The sequence below is a fragment of the Pecten maximus genome, chromosome 2, assembly GCF_902652985.1.
Source record: "Pecten maximus chromosome 2, xPecMax1.1, whole genome shotgun sequence".
In the NCBI taxonomy this organism is placed as follows: domain Eukaryota; kingdom Metazoa; phylum Mollusca; class Bivalvia; order Pectinida; family Pectinidae; genus Pecten; species Pecten maximus.
In genome coordinates, this window is record NC_047016.1 from 34,944,009 (window position 1) to 34,960,356 (window position 16,348).

The 16,348-nt window shown below is 36.8% G+C and overlaps 1 protein-coding gene across 1 annotated transcript in view; it reads left to right on the forward strand.

The window, feature by feature from the left end:
- LOC117321880 (voltage-dependent calcium channel type A subunit alpha-1-like) overlaps positions 1-16,348 on the forward strand; it is a 173,939-nt gene that overhangs the window by 61,679 nt on the left and 95,912 nt on the right. Inside the window, 2 exon segments of the mRNA XM_033876492.1 lie at positions 3,670-3,864; positions 15,982-16,087. Of these exon segments, the coding sequence (XP_033732383.1) occupies positions 3,670-3,864; positions 15,982-16,087 (301 nt within the window).

A 16,348-nucleotide genomic window follows, 5' to 3' on the forward strand; every position in this document is an offset into this window, starting at 1 on the left:
TTTAGGAGCGGATGGAGATGCATCAGACGAGTTTGGGAGTTTTTCGAAATCTTCTCCTCGAGTAAACAGTACCCAATAGGACTATAGCTTCGACTTAATTGTACTAATAGTGGTATTACAGTAAGAAGTTTAGATAGATGTTTAGTTGATCACTCGAGCCAGCAATAAAACGTTGTTTATGAGGATTATTTTAAAGTTTGAAAATCCAATATATAGAGGAAGATCCGCATCCACTCCACTATCAGGGATTGTGCAAAATTCCAACACTTAGAATGATGGACAGATTTTATCTTTGTTAAAATGGACAATGTTTAGGTAGGGTTACTCCGCTTGTCAAACAAGCTTGCTTGTTATTTTGTAAAAAGGAAATTGCAATAGTGTTTGACTTGTATCAATTATATTAGATGCCATATCAGCAAACACAACTACAAACCTTGCATGTAAATCTTTCAGTGTGGATTTCACATCAGGATCAAGAAATAGACTTGAGTTTTGTTTTTATTATGGATTTTAAGCTCATTTTTTCCTTTAAGAATTATTGTCTTAACGGATTTAATCCTTTCCGACTGTGAATCAAAAAAAAAAAAAGAAAATAAAAAAAAATCGTTTTATCCGTTATCTGACATATTCATTATAGGAATCCATAAGTATATTGAGATTCATGTTGTATTTAATCGAAGTTGTAAAATGCTGCTGTATCTTAAATGCGACGATCATATACTAACAAGAAATTGCAATAAGATATTCTGGATTTTCATAATAATTCCTATTTCTGCTGAAGTTTGACAAAATGATTCATACAAGCGGAGTGAAATATTTTGCTGGTTGCGATATATTCGATAACAGAAAGGTGCCTAAATTGAGAAATCTGAACATATCCTTTCATGATATGGAAGTTCCGAAGGATTCCATGGAGGTTCCGACGGACAAGATGCATTATATATATTGTTTGGTCTCTGAGAAAATTTATGTCAAAAGATGATTATCTAAAGTTTACTCTGTCCTGAGTCTGTTATAGAGCTAGTATCTTAACTAAAATAAAGTTGTTTACGAATAAAGTACTTTTCATTTTAACTCAATAAGCTTGCCACGCACACGTTTCAATAGTTCATTACGTGTAAATCAATCATGTTGTGTTCATCGCTTGAGCTCCGTTCCCTGACGCTCTGTAGTGTCAGAAATGCCGTGGGTATGGGCGCGAGGTTTGGGTTGATTACTAGGGAGTTATCGATCACTGAATCAATCAAAGAGTGCGGTAGCTTGATTAGAACCTTTCAAACAACTAGCGAGTATTAACATATGCAATTATTATCGGTAAAAAAGATAAATACCAAGATTACGCACGCAAATCAATAAAATGTTTTCGTAATTTTCATAGATTTATTTGTTAAATATTAAGAAATTAGATATTCCTAATATGGTTAGAGAATTATCGACATATTGCCTTTGGACGCTGCACTGTAAATATGACTCGTCAATTTTGAATACCAAAATCACACGAATGTAAACAAATGGTTATAGCTGTCATATCCATGGAGACTCTGCTCCTTTTTCTAGATTGCTGTTTTCTGTATCGGATACCGTATTAACTGTCCCTGGGCTCCCTTTGTGTATGTGTGACAACACAGTAGCTCTCATTAGGGCCTCGTGTGGCTAAAGTTCATTAGACAATCACCACCACTATAGGTGCCAGAGTGGATAATCACTCCCCGTTTGAGAGAGTAATCGATGTTTCCCGGTATTATATGGACAACATATAGAGACGGCCACATAATATATCCCATCAACGAACAAAAGTGCCATTCTGATACCGTTTTGATGTTTTAGTAAAACGCGGTATTCCATCGGCTCCGCCGTATGCCAGATAAATATGTATTATTAGGATGAAGGACATAGGTGTATACATAGCTTGTGTCTCTTTCCATAACATATTGTTATCACTAGCAAGAATGTCAGAAAAATATCGTGTTTAGAATTATGAGGTTATTGACCTCGCCTTTAAGATTTTGACATTACTTTGGCCCTATTTGAGTGACCTTCTTTGCCTCCTAGATATCAACACTCCAGCCCTTAACATCACTGACGAATCATCAAAGTACTTAACAGCTGTATGATGCAGTCTAATTAAGTTTTGGCTCTCCTGTATATATCCCTCAATTTGTATTTAACGGGGCTAACATTTTGTGAGTTTTGTACACAATTGATGAAGTTAGACATCACTAAGTCTTTCATCACGTTGTGTTTTCTGTTTTGTTTTTGTTTTCTAATCAAGTGAATGACTTCATTCCTGAGTCTGGAGAATTTTATTCGTAATTTATTAAGTCATGTCATATTCCGAAGAATAATTTCTTTCATGGCTTCTTATAGAACCCTCATTCGATTGGAACCATTTCGAATTTTGTAAATCTTCGGATATGGTCAATTTATCAGATGGATACCATGGGTTATTTTCTCTATAGGGAGTGTGCTCCTCTGCGAGAGAGCTGAACAAGTTTGTATTTGATTACATAAGAAGGAACTTTGTGTACCCAACACCATAGCCATCGGAAGGGAAAAGTATCGTATGTATTCATTTTGGCCACCATTGTAACACCGGGCTTAAAATGGCATTCGGAGTCGTCACAACTGATAGAAAAGTCATAGTATACACTGCATATTGCAATGTAAAAAAAATAAATGACGAATTCAATCTGCATGCTATACGAGTATATACTTGTACGGGTTGACGAGTTACTAGAAGTTATTGATAGCCAAAAGAGCACTATGGGATTTTTGACTTTATTTTCGCGTCAGATACGACATGTTGTCAGTTTAATTCATCTTAAAATAAAAGTTATACCAATTAAGCTACGTGGTGCCATATAATGTATACAACAATATCTTAATTTTAATATATTAATGTCCTTGTACAGAAAATGTACATATATTACACAATATACTATTATGTTATGCAACAGATGGTGAATGCAACCATTGCATAATATGATTAAAAGGGAAAACAATGTACGTTTCTGATGAAGCTGAACCAATGTCTTGGAATGAAATATATTTCTGTACCGTTGAGTTATGTCAGCCCGACTGCAGGCAGTGTGATATTTAGTATGCGTGTTCTCCTTCCCCACGAGATCTCATGCACAGATTTGTTGTCGCCATATTTTAACATGTCAGATATAACCGTCATCTCCAAGGATTTTCAAAAAGGTCAAATGTCATTATCGATTCTCTGTCTACAGACGATAGCATCAAGTCGTTGTCGAGTGGTAGACAGGTTTATTGTATCCTTTGTCGCCATTTTATCCACCACCCAGAAGAAATTAATTAACAAATTACACAGGAGACTTGGAACTACCGTGTGTTGAGTCTTTCCAATGAGTTGTACTACTGAACACAAATCACAATGGGATGTCTAGAAAGACCAGTGTGGAAGTATTTAGGACTATATTAAAAGAGGGATCGGTATCCGGATTTGGAACATCTTGATTTCCGTAGTTAATACATGTATCTATATATAGACGTAAGGTTCAGTTGAGTACAATTTCAATTTCGACGTTGCGTGAGTAACAAATTTTAGAATCTCCATTTATGTGATGGAACAGTATTCGTGTTTGACGAAATATAATCACACGATATATTTATGCCATATTTAGTGTTTTTATCTATTTTTTGCAGAATGGCGAACTTCCAGGTGAGCGGGAACCAGGACGACGATTACAATGGGCCTTATGACGGTTCGTTACGTCATTGTGCCAAAAAGGCAGCGAATCTTAGTCTTCCGGGAGCAAGTGGCGCCACCACGCGGTCACTTTTCATCTTCAGTGAGGAAAATTTCATCCGCAAGTATGCAAAGATTATCATCGAATGGGGATATCCTTTTGAAAAAAAAAGTTTATCTACACTTTGTGAATATAGATAGTTTGTCAGTGTTGGGAAAGTGGTGTATGCTCAAATACAGAAAATTCTCAATGCTTTGTCCGAAATACCGCCATGTTTCTTGTAAATCATATTATAAACGACATGCTTTATCAGTACAGACATGATATCTGATTTTATAAGCAATGCTTACATAATGAGATGGCTGAAGTACTTGAATACCCTATATGATTATTACGATACTTGTTTATAAGTTCTACTAGCTCACCCGGACCTACCATCTCAAGAGTATTATTTAGTACCAGGTATTTTCGTCTGTTTTCTCCCCTTACTGGTCTACTGGTGTCTTCGTTGATACCAGGCTTAATTGCACACAGACGCCCCCATTCGTATAATATGTGATATAAATAAACAGATGAAAAAAAAAACATAGAAGCAAATCAACAAATAATACATGTTCCTTGATATTCAAGATGATTCTGCAGTGGAGATTTTGTATGTAAATATATATACGTAAACTACATGATAAATGTTATTGAAAACTAATCCCTGTAAATAAACCCTCGATGACATGGTATTTAATGATTGCCTTGGACACGTATCATTAGTAGGATCCCAAATTTTCCTTATGGTAAACGCAAAATGTACATCAACCATTTACTCGTAACCATACCATAGTAGATCATTGACAAATACGACCCCATAGAGTAGCGGCAATGAGCTACGAGTGTCTAGCTGGGATTGAGTGTAAAATGTCATTTGACAATAAAACTTGGAATCGAGATGTTGCTCTGGCAAACACTCCAGCGAGCTCAGCAATTCTTCGGTTAGAATTATATATAACAAGCATTGTCAGCAACGCTTCACGTCCATATATCTTTTATGTTGATTTCAAAAGGTTTCTAGAGCATTCTGGTTCCATTCTTTAAGTTATAACCTTGTTCTCTCCTCTCTTTCTCTTCACGATCTCGATCGAGTTCCTTCCTGTCTTTGGTGATTTTTGCTCCCTTATTTGTATCATGACATTTCTTTCCTCCTTGTATTGCGTCCTTATTTGCCCTTTTTTGATATGTGGGACGACTGTTAATGGTATTGTGAATCACTCGCAGAGGTGCCCTCTTTGTGCAGCCTCACATATACTAGTAATTGGGTAGAAAACAGGTTTAACTGAAAAATCCATTTGTCATGACCGATTCCGTCTCGATTAATGAAACTGTAAAGGTGGTTTCTAAACGAATAATGTTTACTCATAGACACGTTTTTCTCTGCACAGTAGTCTTGCTTTCAAATTTTTGGGGATAATTTTTTTTTGTTACACAAAGTTCAGTAATGATAATTATTTCTTCAATGGAAGCGATATATTTTCTGTATTTTTGGATGTCTTCCTTTTGTGCAACGACCTGGTCTGACTCCCATCATGATAACTCTTTTTGACATATTCTACTTATGATAGCTTGTCCATTTCCATCAAATTTCGTCAGAAATACCTCTTTTGTATTACGAAATCGCTCTGGTTGCCTAATTTTAGTTCTGCGTCGAATGCATTATGGCCTCGTTCTGATTCCCTTCTGTACTATGGCCTCGTTCTGAGTTTTCCTTCTCTGCATTATAGCCTCGTTCTGACTTTCTTCTTTGCGTTATGGCCTCGTTTTGGTTTTTCCTTCTTTATTATTATGGCGTTGTTCTGGTTCCCTTCTCTGCATTTTGGCCTCGTTCCGATTCCCTTCTCTGTATTATGGCGTTGTTCTCGTTCCCTTCTCTGTATTATGGCCTCGTTCTGATTCCCTTCTCTGTATTATGGCCTCGTTTCTATTCTGTATTACAGTTCTGTTTTGATTCTTCCTTCAGTGTCACGACCTCAGTATCATTGATCCTGTTGCACTGTATCATAGTTACTGTGTAACGTCCACAAAGGTATACCGATTTCCCGTGAAGTCTTTTATCAACGTGTAAACGAATAAAAAATACCAGCTTAGCTGAAAAACCGTTTTAGCGGACTCGTTTCGCCTAGATTACTGAAGCTATATAGATGATTTCCATCTAAGCACATTTGTCTACGTGTAATTTTCACACTTTATTCGTCAATATTATGAAAAGCATGCACACAGCACTTGACTGTCAAGAACATCAAATGTCGTTCTCAGTATTAAGATGCTAAAAGTATTAAATAAATCTCTTAGTTCAGCATAACATCTCTTTCATTTCCAATTGACGTTAGTAACTATATATAACTTTAATCACATCATATTATAAAATGCTACGTGGAACATTTGATATGAAAAATAAAGTATTGTTCACTATTTTCTGTCGTGCCAGTATCAATGTTGGGTGAGAATATCTGAAAACAGAAGTTCATGATAATTGAATTTTTACATCGATACAGAATTATAAATAACAATCCTTAGTTTTCGGGAATATGAGACGCTTTATAGAAAGGTGAAGCATTCCACTCCCCCACAGACGTACATACAACCCCGGTAAAGTGATGTTAAAAATAAAACGGAAATGCCGAAGGGAAACCTCTTAAACACGTGATAAAAGCTGTAGACGTCAACGGGCTTTATAGCAACGCAAGGTGATGACATTGTCTCGAAACGTTACACTTTGAACTTGGAATTGTACTTGTCGGAACGAGATGTTTTGGAGGAGAATGCTTTTCCTGTACCCAATGTCTCTAGTCGATTTCTGATCTATCTAGATATTATTGCTGTCAGTTAACGAATCCACCGCTTCATGGGAACACATATTTATATTTCGTAAGTAAGGTACATTTGTGCATAATGGGGTTAATGAACCTTCCCTTACTGTATGCAACATTTCTTTCGTTAATTATCATGGCTTCTTCTGGATTTCTAATTTGACCCCTTACATCACTGACCAGTCCTAGAAAGACGAAAAAGTAGTAATGGAATTGTTTTCTATTGTAATGATTTGGCATATTTTTCATTTGTTTCTACTACGGACCGGTTTGTGCTGTCATGGATGTGTAGTTTGGAAAGACACTATGCCTTAATTGGCCTGGGTTATATGTGACAGGCCTCCCGTATGTTGTTCAGTGAAGTAGTCACCATCAACTACGAGAAAATCCTCCTCAAAATGTCGGTTGCTACGACAAACCGAACAAACAAACAAACAAGCGTTTCTAAATTCACATTTCAAAAAGTCATTCCTTTGTAGGGAAGAATCTTGTGAGTTTATGGCAAGATGCGAAACAAAAGAGTTTTATTTCTATTTTCAAATCTACATTCAGTTGATGGCGCAACATGAATAATTAAGTGAATCAATTATGCTTAGAAAATCATATATTTAGGTGGTTGGTACGGTTTGGCAATAGCCCGAAAAAGTGATATTCCCGCGTTACAAACCGCTGTCTGTAAAAGCCTGCGTTTTAGATAGTGATTCGATTCGACAAATGAGATACAATCAATGATCCCAGTATATTTTTGTGATTAATCGCCTTATCGTTTCCATTCCATTTACGCAAGTTAAATACGCCATCCTTATATGGTGCTTTATCAGATGAATTAGTCGCAAAAGTAACAAAAATAGTTTTTATGGCAAATTTGCAGTAAAGGGTCATTGATATTTGGATAGCACACACTTCGAAACGTAAGATAGTCAGTTTGAACCCAAAACTACCAACAATGTACCACAAACGCTATCTGACAGCAAACTGAACCCGCATATAGAAATAAATTCTATTGGTGAATTCTCCTTCACGTGAGTTTACATTTGATGACGCTATCGTGTGTTAAGTACGACCTGCAGAGTTTATCTAATAAAGAGAATACAACAACGCCAAGAATCGATAGCACATCTTGCCTCTCGTGTTGGGAATGATAGCGATGGCATGTGGAGTTTTGCTCCTTAGAGACAAATATTGCGGTTTAGTTTGAACCTACCCTGTAATAAGTGAATGGAAGATTCGTGCCAGTATGTTTGAGAACATTCGACACAACATCCATAAAGCGCATATGTGCGTCAATAAACTCCTCAAGTATTGGGTATATCACTGAATAGACCTATAAAAGGATACATGTTGAAAGTTACGAAGATTTCGTTTTCTTCTGATGATGTACAGAAAATTGTTTAGCTGTCAACGAGTGTAAAAAAAGAACATAAGATTTTTCCACGTCAGTTATAATTGCTAAACTTCTTGATGAATTTTAATTTGTTAAGTATACTCGCTTTATTACTGAAGGTACAAAGCGAATGAATTTTGTTGTAAATTGATATTTGGAATGGCGAATAAAGTAGGTGACGGCAGCCTCTATATGTTGTTCAAACAAACCAGAATATGGTTTATTATCATAACGTTAATCGTCGGATAGTCACAGTTGATTGAACGACGCTACGCTTCACTAGTGTAATCAACTATGGACATGCGACGATGCCCACCGTTAGTTCATGTATAGATGTTAACAGATATAGACAAGAACCTATGTTGTCTGAGAGGACAAATGTCAAATGTACACACGATTTTACTGAAGTAGTTTTTTTATAAGCATTTTCAAAATTTGCGTCCGTCATATCCATTACATCAACACTAATACTTCATAAAACGCACGCACACTAGTATCAACAGGCATATATTTTGTTATGTTTTATGCCCCTGTAGTTGTCAGATATTCCAAAATTAGTATATACAAAACGTGTGGTTTAGTCTGCGTTTGTTTACGCTATAGACATTTTCAATCGCTCTTTAAAAGGGTACCTATAAACAGACCAACCTCCAGCGCATTTGACCTCTGAATAGACAAAACTCTAGCGAATTTGACCTCTAAATAGACAAAACGCTAACGCATTTGACCTCTGAAGAAGCAAAACTCTTTTTCACAACTTAACGTCATTCGATTCAGAAATAAGATTATATATTATTTTACTTGTATAATATGCTGAATGAAAACATTGCCAATTTCTTTCCTATAAACTAGGCAAGAAATATATTACATCTTCACGGCGTAGTCGTCCTCAATCAGAGCCAATGATACCGTCTTACTAACACTACAGCCGACCTCAAGCCACAGTTATCCAGCCATTACGAGTCTGATTGTCATTTGGCTTTCCGGTAGGCGGTAACAGATGTCACATTTCCATCACGGGAAATGTCCGAATAATCTGGCCGTTTCATTATCCTTTAACTCTCAGATCAAAATAAGGCTTTCTGAACTTATCGACACTCATTTTGCATAGGAACTAATTTAACATCAAGAGTACAATAGCATTAGTTCGGTAATAAACAAAACGTGATTCATAACTACTGTTTATAGTATTCTTGTAGAAATATCGTTACCAGTCAACAATTATTTATTAGCGCAACCTCTAATTTATCTTACCGACACGATCAAAGAATTTTCTTTTGAAATCTCATCAAGCAGTTTTCATTCATATATGCATACATTGTAAATGTATTTTCGACAGCAGATATCAGACTTATATGGTCGATACACAAATGTCTACCCCTGAATTGTATGGTCGATATACCATTGTCTACTCCCTGAATTATACGGTCGATATACCATTGTCTACTCCCTGAATTATACGGTCGATATACCATTGTCTACTCCCTGAATTATACGGTCGATATACCATTGTCTACTCCCTGAATTATACGGTCGATATACCATTGTCTACCCCCTGAATTATACGGTCGATATACCATTGTCTACCCCCTGAATTATATGGTCGATATACCATTGTCTACTCCCTGAATTATATGGTCGATATACCATTGTCTACTCCCTGCAGACAAACCGTACTTACTTATATATGTATACGGTTAATATCAAAGATTCGATTGCTTTCAAGCTTGGAGCTCTATTTCTTATAGAATTCTATATATACATACAACTTAATCTGGAATGACGTATATCGGTTTTCAGATGTCTGCTTGTTTCATCAGCAAACATTTCCTCCGGATTATTATTTATCTGTGTATTTGATAAAAAAAACCCACAATAATTCATTACAAGGGGTTGTGTATGTGAGGTTCGGTGAAACATTTTTGTAAACATTTTGCAGATTCCAAATAATCATAACTTATATAAATATGTAATGTTTACAATGTTGTTTTACTGTGTTCCCTTACATTTTAAGAAACGACGAGTAAGACCTACATGTATCACCAATTCAACCCCACCACCAACACCCCCTTCCCCGCCAATATCACCCCCACCACCAACACCCCACCACCACCACCACCACCACAACAACCACAAATCATGCTAACAACATATCATTGCGCAAACCACCACCGATTCCTCTACTACAAGCAAATGTTAAACTAGTGTTCTCAGCTGTGTAAAGGGAAAGTTGAAAGCTTAATGGCCTTCCGTATGCAGCTTCTGTTGTAATCGATATAGTCGGTCCTATGAGTGATAAGGCGCGACTAACTGATAAAAAAGGAACAAATCAGGCGGCTAGTTCAGGAGCACAATCAGGCGGCTAGTTCAGGAGCACAAACAGGCGGCTAGTTCAGGAGCAAAAACAGGCGGCTAGTTCAGGAGCACAATCAGGCGGCTAGTTCAGGAGCACAAATCAGGCGGCTAGTTCAGGAGGACAATCAGGCGGCTAGTTCAGGAGCACAAACAGGCGGCTAGTTCAGGAGCACAAATCAGGCGGCTAGTTCAGGAGCACAAACAGGCGGCTAGTTCAGGAGCACAAACAGGCGGCTATTTCAGGAGCACAATCAGGCGGCTAGTTCAGGAGCACAAACAGGCGGCTAGTTCAGGAGCACAATCAGGCGGCTAGTTCAGGAGCACAAACAGGCGGCTAGTTCAGGAACAGTCAGTAGGTATCCGAGTATCAGCAGTTGGATTACTTGTATTTCAAAATTAATATCCCTTACGGTCTGAATTATGAATTTTGTTATTTCGACTGGTTCAAAATCTGACTTATGTTTTTTGTCAGTTCTACTAGTTCAAAATCTGACTTTTGGCTTTTGTCATTTCGACTGGTTCAAAATCTGACTTGTTTTTTGTCATTTCTACTGGTTCAAAATCTGACTTTCGGCTTTTGTCATTTCGACTGGTTCAAAATCTGACTTTCGGCTTTTGTCATTTCGACTGGTTCAAAATCTGACTTTTGTTTTTTGTTATTTCCTCTGGTTAAAAATCTTACTTATTATTATTTATTTGTTTTGACGGGTTCAAATAATAGTTTTCACGACTTATATTTGATTATTGGTACACATATTCGAGGAACAGCAAAAGTGATTGCTTTGTTTTATCTTTTTATTAGCGTCCTTTACAGGTATTTAGGATATGTTGTTCAATATGATTTCAGTTATACAGTACGACTACCAGTTTCTTGTGGTCCTAGTCGGAAGACCATGAAGCTTTGCTGTTTGACAAGCAACTCTATTGCAGTATCGCCATCAAATACATTTTACAAAATACCCTTTCACAGAGACATTCCATGCCAGAGCATGAACCTGGCTAGACCACGGGCCGAGCACGTGTTATTTAAAATGTCACGCGGCCAAGGCGAAATGGCAATATATGTTGATATGACTACGGATCATATTCCGTCGACAAACGTTATAGGATAAAAATAAAACAGAAAATTGTAAATATCTTAATGCAATGCATGCGACTGGGTGCAGTTTGCATGTAATCGCAGGTTCAGCGCAAACACATGTATAACATGCATCTTTTGATCGGCAGACTTGGATTCAAATGTCGAGCCAATCTCGGTGTCATCCATGCACACAAATGGCGGCGTTCCATGAATAATTTGCAAATATTTATTCTTGATTTCGATGCCCCCTGTTGTCATCTTGCAATGCTTCATAACTAAACGCTCTTGGCAATGCACGGTGATCCTATCCGGCTACTTGTCTGTCGCACCTACTGTCCACCAGGGAATCCAACGACTACTGTTATGCAATATCTAAACGATTTGTGTCTATAGAATTACGTCCAAACTCGATAATGCTGACGATCAGAATTGAATAGCTGTCTGACGCCATGTGTAAAATACATTAAGTCCGTGTGGAATTACTAACAACTCGGTCCGGTATATTGGTATGCATGAGTTCCACTTACAATTTAAGTTATGCTAACGGAACATACGATATTCGAATATACTCACCCAACCAACATTTAACACGATTGGGCCAGCGCATCGAGTTATCGAATTGAATATAAGTGCTTTCTGTCCGAGAGAATAAATACAAACATAATTATCCAGACAGCGTTGGATAAGCCTTCAATAAATACATGGAAATCCGAACCATGCTAGCTAGTAACGCGATAAATATCGTTCTTAATTGCAAAGTAAACTAAAGTATTGAAACGGACTATACATTATAGAGTGGCAAATTGATGATGCGTTGCGCATTGATAATTAGATTTTTTTTTCTTTAAAACAAATTTTGTTATCCATAAATATTGTTATCTTTGACATTCCCTTTGACATAGACAGCCAAATTGACTGTACAATTAGCCAACACGACTTCATATTTCTTCCGTAGCATTGTACAAAAGATATATTACCTAGCATGCAGTAAAACATATTGAGAGTTAGTTACACTAGAGCTGAAATTAATTAAGCTGGTTGGGTTTAAGTTCAAATTTACCATTTGTGATAACAATGAAGCCAATTAAGCGTTAAATAACACATGCTGACAGTGTACCGCATGTGCCGCTTTTCGACATCGAAGTTACGCAAATTAAATATGGGTGTACCCATAATTCCACTTCCGGTTTGAATGCGTAGTGCAGATACAGGCGGAACGCCCTCTTTGGCATGTGATGACACTTTTCCTCTGTCGATCGATACTTAGGTCGGTGAAGGTCGACAATCCATCTTGTCAAAACATTCACATGAGCAGTATAATTCAATTTGAGTGCAACATGCCACCAAACCATTCGTTAAATTGTCATGGTGACGTGTGTTGAACGTTTCTCCACTTCGGCACAGCATGTGTAATTTTCACACTAGTTTTATGTTGTTTGGTATCCGAAAAGGCAAATTCAAGTAGCTCGTAAAAAACTACATGCTGCTAGGAGCTCAACTGAATATCTAAAGCCCGCGTGATGTTTTAATAGCATATGTTCTCTTTTATCTGATGAGTAAAACAGTCTTTTAGTAATAATGAGAAGGTTATGGCTTTGTTTGAATGAATATGAAACAATCATTCCGTGCTGTGAGGCCAATTATTTTATTTGGAGACCGTCTTTCTGACATTGGGATACGATTTTTCGTTTTCATATATGAATTTCTGACACACGGGTCGGAACTTCTTGTATGATACCTTTTTTTCTATCTTTCTTCTTTCTTTTATTGAATTCACTGATTTTTTTTAATTGATATGTTTATAACCCCCCCCCCCCTCCCTTTTTTTGGAAGGGGGGGGGGGGGGGGGGGGGGGGGGTGCGTGTACAGACATGCATGACTTCTTCAGGGGACACGATTTTTCAATGTTTGGATATATTTCTGACTCTGTTTGTCGTGTTTATTGCCCTTTAAAAAGCCAAGATCATTTTGAGGGCGGGATCTTCTTGCAGTAGTTGGTGACTACCTCATTGAACAACATACGGGATACCCATCGCATGCCATCCAGAGCAATAAGGGTAAAGTGTCTTGCCAAAGGACACAACCACGACAGCACAGACTGACTCGTTTCTCAGATTCCCGAGAAACACAACCCAACACGGGTAGGAACAGTTGAACCACGCGCCTCAGACTTTCACCTGTGATTACGTGACTGGCATTTTTCTGAGTCTGCCATAGGCAGACAATCTATAGGTATCTCCGTTGTGATAAATTTTTCTGACATTAGAACTTTGAAACCATATTGATGCAATTTAAAACCGGCTGTTACCTGATCGGTCTGTTACATCGGCGCATACATCGTACACAACAATAATCTATACTCCTGATTAGGACATATGTACCGAAGAAGTCTGACATCTGAAAAACATTAAAAACCAATGCTATTTTTTAGAGTATAGAATGTGTTGCAATAACATATACTCATTTATTTATTTCGTTAGGAAATGAAATATCTCCCATTATCCTTCCAACTGTTAATGTGCGCATCTGTTGACTGTCAATCGGTCGTGCCAGACGGTCTAGATCAGCTGATGTGCCCCAGGGTATTGGAAGATGCAGTTTCTACCTCATTTGTTCGAGACAACACTTATTATTTACTGTTAGACAAAACGTACATTAAAAATCTATTAGCCCTCTATTAACGCTAATCGGCGGCAACGGCAAATGTCGCACGGCAACGTACCTTTGACGTCATACAGGGGATGATCAGCTCGCTAATTTGCATATGTGCGATACAATAGAAATGTATTTAGTTTACTAGTGTGACTTTTGAATTCGACATCGTTCTGTGATACACGTTATATGTTGATCTGCCTTATTATTAAATCGTGAAACCACCACTATACTATGAATCTATTGACATTTGATACTGTACCTTCTGAAACCAAACAATATGATACCTTCTAAAACCAAACAATGTGATACCTTCTGAAACCAAGCAATTCTGATACCTTCTAAAACCAAGCAATCGGATACTTTCTAAAGCCAAGCAATCTCATACCTTCTAAAACCGGTGATGACAACTTGCCGCTGTTTAGAACATGGATCGTTTTGTATTCTTCCTCTCATTCGCTTTATTTGCTCTGACAATAGTAAGTCAATGACTGCAACTGAAAATTGAAGATTTTGCTAAATTATCTTAAGAAAATAAAAGGATTCATCCTTATCATGTGTGGCGTTTCAGATCAGTGCTATAATTCACATATGTTTGAGCTTTGTCTTAAGTGGTATGGCAAAAGTTTTCAAAACATTTCCGTTCAATTACATAATACAGACATATTCAAAAATGTATGTGAAAAAATCGGTTGTCCTCAAAGGATTGGGGTATGCCTTATATTGTATAGCAGAATAAAGGATAATAGATCTCGGAGAAACGATCTGATTCAATTTTGAATTCATTGAAATGTTAGCTATTGGTAGTTAAATGTACATTATGTCATGTGCATGTATAGAGGCGTTGTTCTCTGACTGTCCAAGAGCGCGTGAGTTCCCCCACGGACATGTTGATTATTTATGAAGGTATTTTTTGTTGTTGCAATAACAAACTAGAAAGCATCGTGTTTTCAATGAAATACGTACAAGTAATATTGACATAATAAAACATTTATGTGTTACGTGATTGAGAACTTTAATTTGCGGAAGGTATGATGTGTAGCGGTACTAACGATAAAACATACTCATGAATTAGGTTTTAAACATTGTTATGGAAGTGGAATTTGGTTTAACAAGTTTTTGTAGCGCGAGAAAGAAAATTTTAATTGGTATTTTAAATCATATTGAATTTTATCTAATTAGAATATATCATTAATTTCTTGTGTCAATATTGCATGTACTTTAGCCCAATTTTCATCACGAGAATGGTCAATTAGATAGAGAGGGGTGCTCCTGCACATGTTGTATGTATATTTCAAAGAATTACTTTTACAATATCGTCTATGAACCAACTTCACCCATCTTTCATAAGTTTGGTACCTGTACAGGATTTTTCTTCTAGACTGTAAGGGCAGATAGGACATGGTATATGATGGTTGCAGTTGGTATACAAGGTATTCACATTGAGTATATCGGTGGTTTCAGTTTTAAAATTGATTGAGAACATATATTTGTATTCTAGTGAATTTGAAATATGCACTTCTTTTTATCTTCTTTTTAATCAATCTAATTAAAATCAGATGTTCACTATCAACTCCGTTAACTCCATATGAACGGAGTTTACGGAGTGGTAAGTGAACATCTGATATCAATTAGATTGATTTTGAATTTTCTTTGATTGATATCAGTATTGAACTGTGCACTATTGAATGGATCATTCTTAATTAGTATACGGTTATTAGAATAGTTTTTAAGTTCACTTTAAAAGGAAGTATCTTCCTATTTTTTCGGACAATAATGTATTTCATTTTGTTGATCGTATATTTAGACCATACCTGACGTTGTCATTTGTTTTTACCTTGTTTAAAGTAAGTTATAACATTGACTTAGGTTACGTCTAATCGTGGTTGTATTTTATACATTACGGTATATCCAATGTTACGCTCCTTGACTTGTCATCACGCCTTTTGAGTACATGGTTCTCCTGACAATCATCGCCAATTGCATCGTACTCGCCCTGGAAGAACATCTCCCAGATGATGACAGGACGCCTCTAGCCCTACAGCTGGTACGTAAATGTTGAGCGCAGGGCGCAGTTTGAAAAAAAATTAATAAAAAATAATAAAACTCATGCATGCACATGCAGGAATATTCAAAGTTTATTGTGATTTATATATTCATACAATAGCTACCTGTTTTGAAATAAAATTATGTCTCAAAAATACAAACAGGAAATGATATATATACAATGTAATTGATATTTTTGTTATGAATACTGATGATGATGAATCGCTATACAATTTCTAATCCAATATTTTATTGTATTCTA